The 14986-nt window shown below is 48.6% G+C and overlaps 1 protein-coding gene across 2 annotated transcripts in view; it reads left to right on the forward strand.

Annotated features, from left to right (window-relative positions):
* The first annotated feature begins 6640 nt into the window (after window positions 1-6640).
* The window catches only part of SPPL3 (signal peptide peptidase like 3), a 110234-nt gene continuing 101888 nt past the window's right edge, over window positions 6641-14986 (forward strand). For both annotated transcript variants that reach the window (XM_066370761.1, XM_066370762.1), the window contains exon 1: window positions 6641-7156. In XM_066370761.1, coding sequence (XP_066226858.1) covers window positions 7134-7156 — 23 coding nt within the window. In that variant the 5' untranslated portion in view covers window positions 6641-7133. The remainder of the gene's footprint in view (window positions 7157-14986) is intronic.

Below are 14986 nucleotides of genomic sequence, written 5' to 3' on the forward strand. Positions count from 1 at the left end.
AAAAACCCCATAGTATACTTAAATAAGTTGAAAACCTTATGTCCACCTAAAAACCTGCACACAAATATTAATAGCCGTTTTATTTATATTTGCCAAACCCTGGAAGCATCCAAGATATCTTTCGGTAGGTGAATGGATAAACCAATTCTAGTATAGTCATATAATGGAATATTAATCAGTGATAAAAAAGAAACAAGCTATCAAGCCATGTAAAGGCATGGAGAAGACTTAGAAGCTTATTGCTAAATTAAAAAAGGCCAATCTGTATGATTTCAAGTATGTGGCATTCTGGAAATGCAAAACTATGGAGACTGAATAAAGACCAGTGGTTACCAGGGGTGGGAGTGGGGGATAGATGAGTAGGTGGGGCACAGGGGGTTTTAGGGCGGTGAAATCATTCTATGTGACATTGTAATGTGGATACATATCATACATTTGTCCAAACTCACAGAACTATACGACACAAAGTATATAATATCTAATTTTTTTTTTTTTCCTTTTTCTGAAGCTGGAAACAGGGAGAGACAATCAGACAGACTCCCGCATGCGCCCGACCGGGATCCACCCGGCATGCCCACCATGGGGCGACGCTCTGCCCACCAGGGGGCGATGCTCTGCCCCTCCGGGGGGGGGGGGGTCGCCATGTTGCGACCAGAGCCACTCTAGCGCCTGAGGCAGAGGCCACAGAGCCATCCCCAGCGCCCGGGTCATCTTTGCTCCAATGGAGCCCTAGCTGCGGGAGGGGAAGAGAGAGACAGAGAGGAAAGCGCGGCGGAGGGGTGGAGAAGCAAATGGGTGCTTCTCCTGTGTGCCCTGGCCGGGAATCGAACCCGGGTCCTCTGCACTTTTTTTTGCATTTTTCTGAAACTGGAAACCGGAAGGCAGACAGACTCCCGCATGCGCCCGACCGGGATCCACCCAGCATGCCCACCAGGGGGCGATGCTCTGCCCCTCTGGGGCGTCGCTCTGTTGCATCCAGAGCCATTCTAACGCCTGAGGCAGAGGCCACAGAACCATCCTCAGTGCCCGGGCCATCTCTGCTCCAATGGAGCCTCGGCTGCGGGAGGGGAAGAGAGAGACAGAGAGGAAGGAGAGGGGGAGGGGTGGAGAAGCAGATGGGTGCTTCTCCTGTGTGCCCTGGCCGGGAATCAAACCCGGGACTCCTGCACGCCAGGCTGACGCTCCACCACTGAGCCAACCGGCCAGGGCAAACAGAGATTTTTTTTGCCCTTAAGGATTATCTTTCTCAAACTGGGAGGGGGTTGCAGGGGGATGAGAGAGGAGGCTGAATATGACATGAAGGTAATCATGGGAATATTAGGCAGAGCTGTTGTTCTGAAACCTGGTTTGCCTTTTCGCTCACTGGAGCATTCATTCCATAATCTTTGAGCTACTCTGAGCTAAATTCTGCGCTGGGCACGGCACTGAAGATAAAATTGGCAACAAGCCATAGTCCCTTCCCACAAGGCATTCACAATCCAGTGGGAGAGAATGACAAGTAAACAGGCAGTGAGAGTTCATTGTGCTAAGTGTTACTAGACAGGCAAATTTAGGGGTCTGTGAGAGTACAGGGGAAGTGTAGCTGACCAGTTTAGGTTTAGTCAAGTGAGACTTCCTGGACGCCATGCCTCAAAATTATTAGCAGCAGTTAAAGGCAATTGGAATGCCTCCTGGGCTTGGTCAGAGATCTGGAAGCAAAAAAGAATGTGAACCCACTGGGAAGCTGCAAGCAGTTCAGCGTGGAGTATTGGGGTGTGTGTGTGTTGGGGGGTGGGTGGACTGGGGGTAGGTGGGTTGAGGGGATTGGAGGACAGAGGTGAGAAAAGGACTGGAAGGACAGGTGGAGACCTGTCAGACCTGAGCCTTTGACCTCAGAAGCAGTGCCTAGGCAACCCAGCCAGACTTGGCACTGCCTGCTCCCCAGAGTCTGTGCCTAAGGCAGATGACGCCTCCTGCGGAGACACACCAACTCTCTTGGACACACTTGGTAGAAGGAGCGATCCTATAATTACCTTGGTGATAATTAGAGGAACTTCCATTGCCTCTTTCAACAAACACTGCAGAAGCTGTGGCCCTCTCACCTGTGGGGCTGGGGGAGCCAATGCCTTCATCTCCTGCCAAGTACACCTGACTCCCCGGCTGAGGCCCAGAGAGGTGCCATAGATACCACCTGGGACTGCTCCAGGTTGGAGCTGAGTGCAGCTGGCAGAAGGACTGAAAGTCACTCCCTGAGTGTTTCAGGCTGGGCAGCCTCCAGTCAACCCACACGCAGCCTTCAGATTTGTTTCAGCCTGGCCTTCTGGGGAAACTTCAGGTGTCCCCAGAGATTCAGACCAGGCCCTGTGGGTGCCTTCTGCTTGTGGGCAAGCTTAGCTTGAGAAGCTCAAGCCACCAGTCTCAGGGTCAAACTCTGTCTTCCTGTGAACATGGATACAGGATTTCTGGTTGTTAAAATGGCACTTTTATTTATTTGTTTTTGTGGCAGAGTCAGAGAGAGGAACAAATAGGGACAGACAGACAGGAAGGGAAAGAGATGAGAAACATCAATTCTTCGTTGTGGTTTCTTAGTTGTTCATTGACTGATTTCTCATATGTGCCTTGAGCGGGGGGCTACAGCAGACCGAGTGACCCCTTGCTCGAGCCAGTGACCTTGGGCTCAACAAGCTGGTGAGCCTTGCTCAAACCAGATTAGCCCATGCTCAAGCTGGTGACCTTGGGGTCTCGAACCTGGGTCCTCCGTGTCCCAATCCGACTCTCTACCCACTGCACCACCTCCTGGTCAGGCACAAAAGCGCATTCTAAGTGCACATAATAATGTTCATTCCATAGGTGAAAAAAATTGCAAGCAAGGATGCCAATCAAGAAGCAATATGTCTTGACCAGACAATGGCGCAGTGGATATAGCATCAGACTGGAACGCGGAGGAACCAAGTTCGAAACCCCGAGGTCGCCAGCTTGAGCCCAGGTTCATTTGGTTTGAGCAAGGCTTACCAGCTTGAGCCCAAAGTCGCTGGCTTGAGCAAAGAGGGACTCAGACTGGGGGGACTTGCCCTCTAGTCAAGGCACATATGAGAAAGCAATCAATGACCAACTAAGGTGCTGCAATGAAGAATTGATGCTTCTCATCTCTCTCCCTTCCTGTCTGTCTGTCCCTATCTGTCCTTCTCTGTCTTTCTCTGCCCTCTCTGTCTCTGTCACTAAATAAATAAATAAATAAATAAATAAATAAAAAGAAGCAATATGGCCTCACCAGGTGGTGGCACAGTGGATGGAGCGTCGGACTGGGATGCTGAGGACCCAGGTTCAAAACCCTGGGGTTGCCGGCTTGCGTGCAGCCTCACTAGCTTGAGTGCGGGATCATGGACATGACCCCATGGTTACTGGCTTGAAGCCCAAGATCGCTGGCTTGGGTAAGGGGTCACTTGTTCTGCTGTAGCTCCCCCCCCCATTAAGGCACATATGAGAAAGCAGTCAATGAACAACTAAGGTGCCGCAATGAAGAATTGGTGCTTCTTATCTCTCTCCCTTCTCTTTTTTTTCTCTCTCTCCCTTCTCATCTGTCCTTATTTGTTACTCTTTCTGTCTTTCTCTCTGACTCTGTCACACACACACACAAAAAGAAGAAGCAATATGGAAAATCTTAAGTAAGTTTTATTGTTTTTTGTCAGGTATTAATTTTTTCATTAATATTTTAAAACTTTCTTATAACACAACTTAGTTTTGTGTACCTCTTATTCTTATTTAAGTATTAAATGCATGAAATAATAAATTACCTTTTGGTATATCGTTTTTTTATACTTAAAATGGTCGGTCATTATGGCAGAGAACTGGTTGTTAAATTATTTGAATCCCATTACTGGTTTAGATGAAGAGAAGAAAACCTTTCTTATGTCTGACTCCATACCTCCATGCAGATCCTGTCTCCCTCCTTCTTCCACCAGATTTTTCCTGGCACAAAGAGTGGGAAGGCCTTGACTTTCTTTCTTTAGTATCTCCTGTCCCATCCACTTATTACCAACTTTTCACTTGGCTGTGCCTTCTAGGACAAACTGGGAACTAAAACCCAAGTGAATTGCCCAGGGGCTCAGTGTGTCTTTGTTTCATTAGCGAACTGTCTGGTCTGTTTTGTTCTTAGCTCTCCAGAGGAGTTTCAGCACCTCCCAGAGCTCCTTGTGCCAGTGGCTGATGGCTTTTCCCATTAGGTCTGAAGCCTCACTCACGCCCCAGAATGACTGTGTGCCATGTTCAAGGGTAAAGCTGGAATTCTGTAAAAGCACCTGACAAAGCTGTAAGAGTTAACACTAAGAATTTAGGCTTGCCTGACCAGGTGGTAGCGCAGTGGATGGAGCATCGGACTGGGACTCAGAAGACCCAAGTTTGAAGCCCCAGTGTCACCGGCTTGAGCATGGATTCATCTGGTTGGGTACAGCTCACCAGCTTGAACACAAGGTTGCTGGCTTAAGCACGGGGTCACTCAGTCTGCTGTGCCCCCCCCCTCGGGGCACACGGGAGAAAGCAATCAAATGAATGGCTGGGGTGCTGCAGTGAAGAGTTGATGCTTCTTGTCTCTCTCTTTCTGCCTGTCCCTGTCTGTCCCTCTCTCTGTCTTTGTCACACACACACACACACACACACACACACACACACACACACAAAGAATTGAGTCTCGCCTGACCTGTGGTGGCACAGTGGATAAAGCATCGACCTGGAAATGCTGAGGTTGCCAGTCCAAAACCCCAGGTTTGCCTGGTCAAGGCACATATGAGAAGCAACTACTATGAGTTGATGCTTCCCTTCTTCCCTTTCCCCTTCTCTCTCTAAATCAATAAATAGAATCTTAAAAAAAAAAAAAAGAATTTAGGCTCCTTACTTTCCCATTTCCCCATTATATCCCCACATCCAGTGCCATTTATGATTAGGCAGATATTTGCAGGCTGGTATCTTTCTGTGAATGGTCAGGGAAGGGTCTCTGGTACTTTTGGTAATTTCCTGGGGCCCTGCCCCAACCCTCTGCGGGACCTTGATCTTATCAGCTGGCTCTTTCCCAGGGCTCTCTGGTGGACCTTCAGAAAACACGTTGAACCTGACTGGTCTTGGCACCTGGCAGTGGGGGAAGGAGGAAGGAGAGATTGCTTCTGAAGGAAAAGTGTACTTGGCTTTCTTATTAAAGAGTTCCCCTAGGGGAACAGGCCAGCTGCAGATGTATGGGCAATGGCCAGCTGATCCATTTGGAGATAGATTCAGGGTGTGGTGTTCCCCATAAGGCTGGGCAGGCCCTGGGAAACTGGAGCAGATCCCGGCCTAAAATTGGGCAAGCTGCATAGGAGCTTGGGTACGCTGGTTTCAGGTGTACAGGCTCTGCTCCATGTGGTGCCTAGGGGTCCAGGGGGGCTAATGTGTCTGTTGCCCAAGTATACTTCTAAAACCTGGAATTGCACTGATCATTTTCATTCATGAACACGGTAATTGGCTAGGCACTTCAAAGTCTGGCCTCAATGCACCTTTTCAGTCTCTTCTCTCAACACTGCCCAGCCCACTCCTGCATCCAAGATCACTTTGAACTTTCACATCTTTGGGCCTTGCCTCATGCCATTCTCTCTTCCTAGAATGTCTTTTCTCCTTTGTAAGCCTCGGATTCAGGACTCATCCATTCCTGGAGAAGCCTTCCTCAATGCCCTGAGGTGCAATTCATCCCTTCCTCTTCTCTCCCCCAGATTCATCCCGTTGGTCTCTGATCTAGCTCTATACTGTTTACTTGTGTGCCTGCCTCCAGTATTCCAGATGGGCAGTTTCCCTGAGCATCTTGCACTTATACAGACAGTTCCTTCTCATCCTTCAGGCATCAGCTCTTTAAATGTGACCTCCTCAGCAAGAGGCCTTCCTTTGACCGCTGGATCAAAAGTAGCCCTCAGCCCTACACACTCTCTGTCCCACAGGCCTATGTTACCACCTTCATAAAACTTATCAGCGTCTGAAACTATCTAGACATATTTTTTCCGCTTAGACTGTCTCTTTTTTTTAGAATGTAAGCTCTCAGAGGGCAGAGATCTAGCAGAATCAGTTGATAGTTGACATATAATAAATATTTGTTGATTGATTAAATGAAGGCAAGTATAAGGTATTTGACTTGCCATCTCCCCCTCCCCCCCCAAGAGCTTAGCACAGAGCCTGGGTGCAATAAAGGTTGGTTGCTTAAAGTATTTGCTAAACGCATGAATGGAACCAAGGAACAAACGAAGGGACGCTGCGTTCTGCCTACGGACCGACGGTTGTTTGGCAATCGGGGACCCGTGGCCAGCAGGCTGTTGATTGACGGCTGACTGCGGAGTGGCAGCCAACGGACGCGCATTGGGGCTCCTGATTGGCTTGATGCAGCAGCCCCTCGGAAAGGGAAAGGGGCGGGGGACCGAAGCGCCGGCTCCGCGTGGAGAGGGGGCGGTACCAGGCGGCGGGAGATCGCTCAACCTCTGGGACCAGTCGGAGCAACAGTCGCCTCGAATCGAAGAACCAACGTCTCCGCGCATGGGCCGGGAGCGAGGGGCGGGACGCGCGCATCACGTGAGCGTGTTTTGGGCACGTGACACGCGCGGGGCCAAGGCTCGCCCCCGCCCCTCCTCTCCTCCCCTTCGCGGGTGTGAGCCCAGCGGCCTCGCCTCATCGCCTAGCGCCCCCCTCAGCCACCGCCGCCGCCGTCACCTCCGCCCGCCGGCCATGTCCCCCGGCCGCCGCCGCCGCCGCCGCCCGAGCCCGGCGCTCCCGCGGCCCAGCGCGCAGTGAGCGCGGGGCCCGCTTGCTGCCCGCCCGCCCCGGGCCCCCTTGTTCTCAGCGCCGCCGCCGCCGCCGCCATGTTTGGTTTAGAGCCGCAGCGGAGCCGCCGCCGCCGCCGCCGCGGGTGAGGGAGGCCGAGAGCGGAGCCTGCCCCGCCCCGGGGCCCAGGGCGCGGGGCCGCCTCGGAGCCCGGCCTCTCCCTGCCAGCTGCCTTCTCGGCCCGCCCGCCTGCGAGCGAGCGAGGGAGCGAGCGCCGGGCCGCGGCCGCGCCTTCCGCTCGCGGCCCGAGCGAGCCCGCCGCCGGTCCGTTCCCCCGCCGCCGGGCCCGGCCAGAGCCTGCAGCGGAGTCCTTGAGAGTCAGCGCCATGGCGGAGCAGACTTATTCGTGGTGAGTGCGGGGCGTCGGAAGGCTGGGGCGCGGCGAGGGAGGGGGTTGGGGCGCCGGCGCGGCCGGCCCGTGGGGAGGAAGAGGAGGAGGAGGAACAGGTGCGTGTTGGGGTGCACGCCCTCCTCGTTCCCACCAGAGGGGGCGGCCGGTCCTGGGCAAGGCGGAGAGGCCGGGGACCCTGTGTCCAAGAAGGGGGATGGAGGAGGAGGCGGAGGCCGCGGTGGGTATGTCATCTGGTCATGGGCGGAGCAGGTGATGGAGAAGGGGAGCATTGACCCTATGGATGGGAAGCCCACGGATAGGAAGTTGAATCCCACGGGCACCCCGGAACTGACTTGAGTGGGTGGCTCCTGGGGCAGGAGAAATGGAAAGGGTGGAGAGAGAAGCGGGCTAGGGCAAAGGTGGGCCACTGGGCTGAGTGAGGACAGGTGATAAGAGGCCAAACTTGGAAGTGGTAAGCGAGGTGGAGCCGCCTCTCTTGGGGCTGCTGCTAAGCCCTGGGATGGGGAGTAAACGGAGAGTTGGTAAGGTGAGCAGAGGCCCTGGTGTAAAGAAAGGAAAACCGCGGACGGAGAGCGTCTTGGGAACTATGGAGAGGAGTCCCTGGTGAAGAGGTCGGAAGGATTAACCAACTTATGAAAAGGAAGTCAGCGACGGTGGGGCACGGGCAGAATCATTGATAAGGGTTGGTACTCTGTTCAGAACTCGAACTGGCTTGGCGCCCTGGGTCTGGTGCAGATACGGCGGATCTGCAAGTTATGCCTATTTTTATGAGGCTTTTAAAGTTATTAAGTAGTTTGTTAAGGACTGAGAAGTGTACTATGTAGTGTATAAGTGAGAACGTACCTATCTTTAGAAGGGAGTGCTAAGATTTGGGGAAAGGGAGATGAGAGGCCTTCCTTTAGCATGCATGGGTGGGTGGGGGGTAAAGGAGTGATGATAGTATCCGTGAAGATTGGATATTGGATAGTATGGAGAAAGTAGCCGCTGGAGGGTGAGGAAGCAAGAAAAGGGTGATTGGAAGTGTGGCAATGGGAGATCTGGTTGCAGTCTAGGGAGATTGTTCGAAGGTGGTTTACTCTGAAGCAAATGTGCTTTGGGACTGAACTGTAGGCTTTCCTTTCTTAGAGAAGAGCATTGTAGAGTGAGAAAAGCATGCTGTTTGGAATTGCAAAACTTGGTTTGGAGGTCTGGTTCACCACTAACTTGCTTTATCACTGGACAAGATAGTGCTCCATTTCTTTTTCATTATGGATAAAATAGGGGAATTAGGTTTTAAATAGGCTGTAAGGATTAAATGAACTACGGAGGAAAGGATGAATTGCAAACTGCTGTATTTTACTATATTATTATTATCTTAGGGAAACGACTAAGAAGTGGGTCATATCTGAAAATAAAGAATGGTTTTAGGTAGAAGGTTTTAATTGAGTGAATGATTTGTGGTGGTTGGGGTTAATGATAAGTCAAGAACTTTGTCTTTACAAAGGGAAAGAGGATTAGTGATTGAAGGTGATAATTAAAAAGGGAACTCCAGTGATGTATATACAATCTCAAGAAGATAATGAGAGATAGAAATAAAGTAATGCTAAAGGAAGGTCTTGGTGAACAGTTGTGACTGCATATGTACTTTTTTCAAAAACGTGTAAACTAATTTGATAGTTTTGAGCAACAGTGAGCTGCCTCTTGGTAACAGGTGATATCAAACCCAGGATTGCAATTTGAATGCTTTTTGGGGGAGTACTGTACATTTATTACAGCTGGGGACAGTGAAACCAAGGAAGGGCTTAGGTTAGAAGAAGCAACAGGATAGATAGAACCTTAGGTGATGCTGCTTTGGCACTCTAAAAAGTTATAGGAAAGAGGTGAGCCATGCTGGGCTGCATGGACTCAACTGAGAAGTAAAAATCACAGTGACATAAGTGGGTCAAGGAGTGGCTGCTTTTAGCTCATTGAAAAATCAGAGAAAAGGGGGCCTTGAAGACTGGTTCTGGGAGTTAATCCCAGGACAAGCTGCTGCTGCTTCCCTGTTTGAGGACCCTTAGAGATTAGTACAAAGGGTAAAAGTAGGCCCTGGCTGGTTGGCTCAGTGGTAGAGCATCAGCCTGGCGTGCAGGAGTCCCGGGTTCGATTCTCGGCCAGGGCACACAGGAGAGTGCCCATCTGCTTCTCCACCCCTCCCCCTCTCCTTCCTCTCTGTCTCTCTTCCCCTCCCACAGCCATGGCTCCATTGGAGCAAAGTTTGCCCAGGCGCTGAGGATGGCTCTGTGGCCTCTGCCTCAGGCGCTAGAATGGCTTTGGTTGCAACAGAGCAATGCCTGAGATGGGCAGAGCATTGCCCCCTGGTGGGCATACCGGGTGGATCCCAGTCGGGTGCATGCAGGAGTCTGTCTGACTGCCTCCTGTTTCCAACTCCAGAAAAATACAAATAAATAAATAAGTAAGTAAGTAAGTAAATAAATAAAAGAGTAAAAGTACATTCCTGAGGAAAGGAGAGGCACAGGCATGCTCCAAGGAGAGCACCCTACAATTCTTTTTTGTGGACCAAGTAAGAAATGAAGGTAAAGGTGCTCCTGGTCTTGTCTTGTGGTTACTAACTAATCCTGAGCTTCTTAACACTGACCCAGCTGAGAGCGGTGATGGCTGCCCTCCTGTTTTTACTCTGCTGTATAGAGGCCTTGGAAGGTTGAAAGGGTAAACACAGCTGCCAAGAAATGGGGAAAATGAGAGTGTTTTACTAGGCAGTTGGGCCACACGCTATCTCTTTGTGATGTTTGACTTCTCTACTTGTTAAGGGGGATTACTTTGTGAAGTTTGACAGTTTACAAGATTATCCTACTGAAATACTTCAGTCTCTGCTCCTTTTTTTGCTCTACAGTCAAAGCTCCTTAAAATCATAATGCTTAGCTCGTAATATTTAGCATGTTTTGAGATGAAAGTTCTTACATCATCTTGAGAGTGTGGTGTATAAGGGGAGAGGATTAGGAAACCAGGCAGCTACTGCCATGTGGCGTTTAATATACATACACCAGGTCCTCAAATAACGTCCTTTTTGCTCAGTGTCTTTTTGTTATAACCATGAGATGCTATAGGAACTTAGCTCTCATTTCTATCAGCCTATGATAAAATTGGTTTCGTTATATGTCGTTTCACTTTAAGGTGCAGAATCTGTCGTAAGTTTTAAGTAAGGATTTACTATGTACTCATTTAGTTCTTATAAGTACTTGAGGTAGGTGATCTTTTCCTGTTTTATAGAGGAGGAAACTTAGGCTCAGCAGACCAAGTGATTTGTCCAAGATACTTTACCTGTGATGCTTTATTTTGTTTGACATGAATTCTTCCACTTTATTCATTCTCATTAAAAGTGTAGCCTGGCCTGTGGTGGCACAGTGGATAAAGCATCAACCTGGAATGCTGAGGTCGTCGGTTCAAAACCCCAGTCTTGCCAGGTCAAGGCACACACGGGAGTTGATGCTTCCTGATCCTCCCTCTTTCTCTCTCTCTCTCTCTCCCTCTCTCTCTCTCCCCCTCCCCCCTCTTTAAAATGAGTAAATAAAATCTTTAAAAAAGTGTAGAAGAGGTATTTCAAAATTACATGTAAACCAACTTGGATTATCTGTCAGTTTGCAGTATCTTACTGTTCTCTTGGTTTGTCCAGGGGTCCCCAAACTTTTTACACAGGGGGCCAGTTCACTGTCCTTCAGACCGCGTTGGAGGGCTGCCACATACAGTGCTCCTCTCACTGACCACCAATGAAAGAGGTGCCCCTTCCGGAAGTGCGGTGGGGGCCAGATAAATGGCCTCAGGGTGGACGCATGCGGCCGCGGGCCGTAGTTTGGGGACGCCTGGAACAATCAAGAGTTGTTTAGTTTAGATTTTTATTTTATTTTTTTTACAGAGACATAGAGTGAGTCAGAGAGAGGGATAGACAGGGACAGACAGACAGGAACGGAGAGAGATGAGAAGTATCAATCATTAGTTTTTCATTGCGCGTTGCAACACCCTAGTTGTTCACTGATTGCTTTCTCATATGTGCCCTGATCGCAGGCCTTCAGCAGACCGAGTAACCCCTTGCTGGAGCCAGCGATCTTGGGTTCAAGCTGGTGGGCTTTTGCTCAAACCAGATGAGCCCGCGCTCAAGCTGGTGACCTCGAGGTCTCGAACCTGGGTCCTCTGCATCCCAGTCAGACGCTCTATCCACTGTGCCACTGCCTGGTCAGGTTGTTGTTGTTGTTTTTTTGTTTGTTTGTTTGTTTGTTTGTATTTTTCTGAAGCTGGAAACGGGGAGAGACAGTCAGAGAGACTCCCGCATGCGCCCGACCGGGATCCACCCAGCACGCCCACCAGGGGCGATGCTCTGCCCACCAGGGGGCGATGCTCTGCCCCTCCGGGGCATCGCCCTGCCGCGACCAGAGCCACTCTAGCGCATGGTGCAGAGGCCAAGGAGCCATCCCCAGCACCCGGGCCATCTTTGCTCCAATGGAGCCTTGGCTGCGGGAGGGGAAGAGAGAGACAGAGAGGAAGGGGGGGGGTGGAGAAGCAAATGGACGCTTCTCCTATGTGCCCTGGCCAGGAATCGAACCCGGGTCCCCTGCACGCCAGGCTGACACTCTACCGCTGAGCCAACCAGCCATGGCCCAGGTTGTTTTGTTTAGTTTAAAATGGCCTCTTGAGCCTGACTGGCGGTGGTGCAGTGGATAGAGCATTGACTTGAGATGCTGAGGTCCTGGGTTCGAAACACTGAGGTCATTGGCTTGAAATCCAAGGTCGCTGGTTTGTGATAGAGGTCACTGGCTCAGCTTGAACCTCTGGGTCAAGGCACGTATGAGAAGCAGTCAATGAACAACTAAAGTAAAAGCAACTAGGAGTTGATGCTTCTCATCTGTCTCTTTTCTCCCTCTCTCCATTCCTATCTTTCTCTCAAAAACAAAAAAACCTAAAACATACATACACATATAACCGTATACTCTTGAACTTTATTTGTATGTGGCTTTTAGGGAAAGCAGCCTATTGAGAACAGTGTGTCAGTATAGATTTGCCTGAGATGGAGTCAGTGAAGAATATAGAAGCATATGAAAATAGCTTCCCTTAGGATTTTTGTATTATAAGAAATATAAATTATAAAACATGATTGGCCATGAGTTGATAATTGTTGAAGCTCAGTGATGAGTACATGTAGGTTCATGATTTTATTCTGATACTTCTGCAGGTTTAAAATTTTAGTAAAAGGCGAAAGATTAATGCGATCTGAAGAAAAACTGGAGTATACAGGTTTAAAATTTTAATTTAAAAATAAAGCCCCTTTTAAGGCCAGTAGCCGCAGCCAACATCACAGCTGCCTGGCTCTTGCAGGTTCCCATTTAATTCCGGCAGATTTTAATGAAACAATGGAGCCAAGAACTGGTGGGCCATTTTCCTTTATTCTAGACTTGTACCGGCCAATGAATAAAAACAAACACACAGGCACTAAAACTTGTTCTTTCCAGTTTTTTCCTAGAATCAAAGGCCTTACCAGCCTCACTCAGTCTGCTCTGCATGCCTCCATTTTGGCTACTTCCTCCCCTCCAACCACGTGGCCTCTCTCCTGGAACAAGTGGTCTCCTCTTCTCTCAGCAACAATGTGGTCTCTCCCCAAAATGGCTTCCTAGCTCCTCCTTTTAAAACTTTTCCTCTGGACAACCCCCTCCTCCAGCACACATTAGCATAACCAAGCCCCTTCCCAAGCAGGAAGGCAATCAGCCACCCCACGTGGGCAGCGCCATCTTTAACAATAAAAGTGAGCATAAAAATCACATTAAATTTATTTGCCCAACACCCTATACATAAATTTATGCTGTTTCCTGGTTTCTTGTGCTTGCTTTCTTCCTAGCAAATTCTATCAAAATCCTATTTTCCAAGGGTCTAGCTCATATTCTACCTAGCTGTGAAACATTTTCTGATCACCCCAACAGAAAGTGGTCATTTTATTTATATTTTAAATTTTATTTTTTTAGCGAGAGAGGAAAGAGAGAAAAGACAGACAGAGACAGGGACATAGATCTGCTCCTGTATATGCCCTGACTGGGGATCAAACTGACAACCTCTGTGCTTTGGAGCAGTACTCTAACCAAGCCTTCCAGCAGGGTGTGAGCTCTTTATTTTTTATTTTTTTATTTTTATTTTTTTAAGATTTTTTAAATTTATTCATTATAGGGGAGGGGGGAGAGAGAGAGGGGGGGGGGAGGAGCAGGAAGCATCAACTCCCATATGTGCCTTGACCAGGCAAGCCCAGGGTTTTGAACCGGCAACCTCAGCGTTTCCAGGTTGACGCTTTATCCACTGCGCCACCACAGGTCAGGCCTGAGCTCTTTAGTTTTATTATTTGTAGTTCTGTCTTCATCACACCTTCCTTTTCACCTGTGAATACCTATCTCCTCACTAATTTATAAATTCTTTGAGGGTAAGGATGATACTAAAATAATCTTTGTACTCTCATAATGCTTAGCACATTGTCTTGCCCATGGCTTCTGCTTCATATGTACTGAATGGTTGAATATGATTGTAGATTTAGGGTGATTCATCCTTTGTTGAAGGACTAATTAAGTATAAGGGAAGCTATATGTAGATATTTATAATCCATATACTTATAAAAGAAAGCTTTAGGTAATTTAGTTTTCTTGTGTCTCAGTGCCTCAATGCTGTAAGAATGAGGAATACCATCCCTTAATAAAGCATTTTGTTTGTTTTGATGAGCAAGAGAGAGGGCTGGGGGGGACAGACGGGAAGGGAGAGAGACAAGAAGCATCACCTCCTAGTTGTGACACCTTAGTTGTTCATTGATCACTTTCTCATATGTGCCTTGACCAGGGGGGCTCCAGCCAAGCCAGTGACCCCTTGCTCAAGCCAGCTACCTTGGTCATCAAGCCAGTGGCCATGGGGTCATGTCTGTGATTCCACACTGAAGCCAGTGACCCCACGCTCAAGCTGGTGAGCCTATGCTCGAGTTGGTCAGCCTGCACTCAAGCCCATGACCAGGTTTCAAACCTGGGTCCTCAGCATCCCAGGCCCATGCTCTATCCACTGCCCCACCACCTGGTCGGCCCATAATAAAGTTTTAAATACAAACTATTGACAGAAGAAGTTAAAATAATTGGTAGTCGGATTGATTCTCTCGTCAGGGCACATACCAGAGCAGCTCGATATTCCTGTCTCTCTCTGCCCCTCCCCCCTCAAAATAAAATAATTGGGAGTAACACCACAATCTTTATCATGACTTAACTGCAGATTCTACTTGTATTCTTTTTACTCTTAAGTACTGAGGAAATGAAGGCATGTGAAAATACAAATTGAAGGTGCAAACTAGACTTATTAATTTGAGAAACACTCTTTGCTCAATATATATTTATGAGCAGTTATCTTAGTGTAACTTCTGTGAGAAATGAGTTTGTTTCTTGATGGAGTCAATGCATTTCTTGTACAGTATGTAACTGCACTTGAACCTTGCTAAAAATTACTTACGTTATGCTTAATGTTGGTTCAGGAGGAAAAGGAAGACAATATATATGAACCTCACACAAATGAATTTTGTTCCCAAAGTGGTATAGTAATTTATTGTGTTTTCTATGTGCTGAAGGTTTGCAAACATTGCTATATAAGGAAACTGAGGCTCAAAGAGTTTAAGTAACTTACCCAAGGATGTAAACTGTAAAGGGTTCAAACTTAAGACGTTTTGACACCAAGGCTCTGACACTGAATCTGTCTCCTTTATTTCCACAACCACTACTCTACCCTCTTTGAGTCCCCTGTTAACCTTTCTACTGGGTTCCTCCATTCTCCTACAATGGCTATTCTCCT

This window comes from Saccopteryx leptura, chromosome 2 (assembly GCF_036850995.1).
Source record: "Saccopteryx leptura isolate mSacLep1 chromosome 2, mSacLep1_pri_phased_curated, whole genome shotgun sequence".
Lineage (NCBI taxonomy): Eukaryota > Metazoa > Chordata > Mammalia > Chiroptera > Emballonuridae > Saccopteryx > Saccopteryx leptura.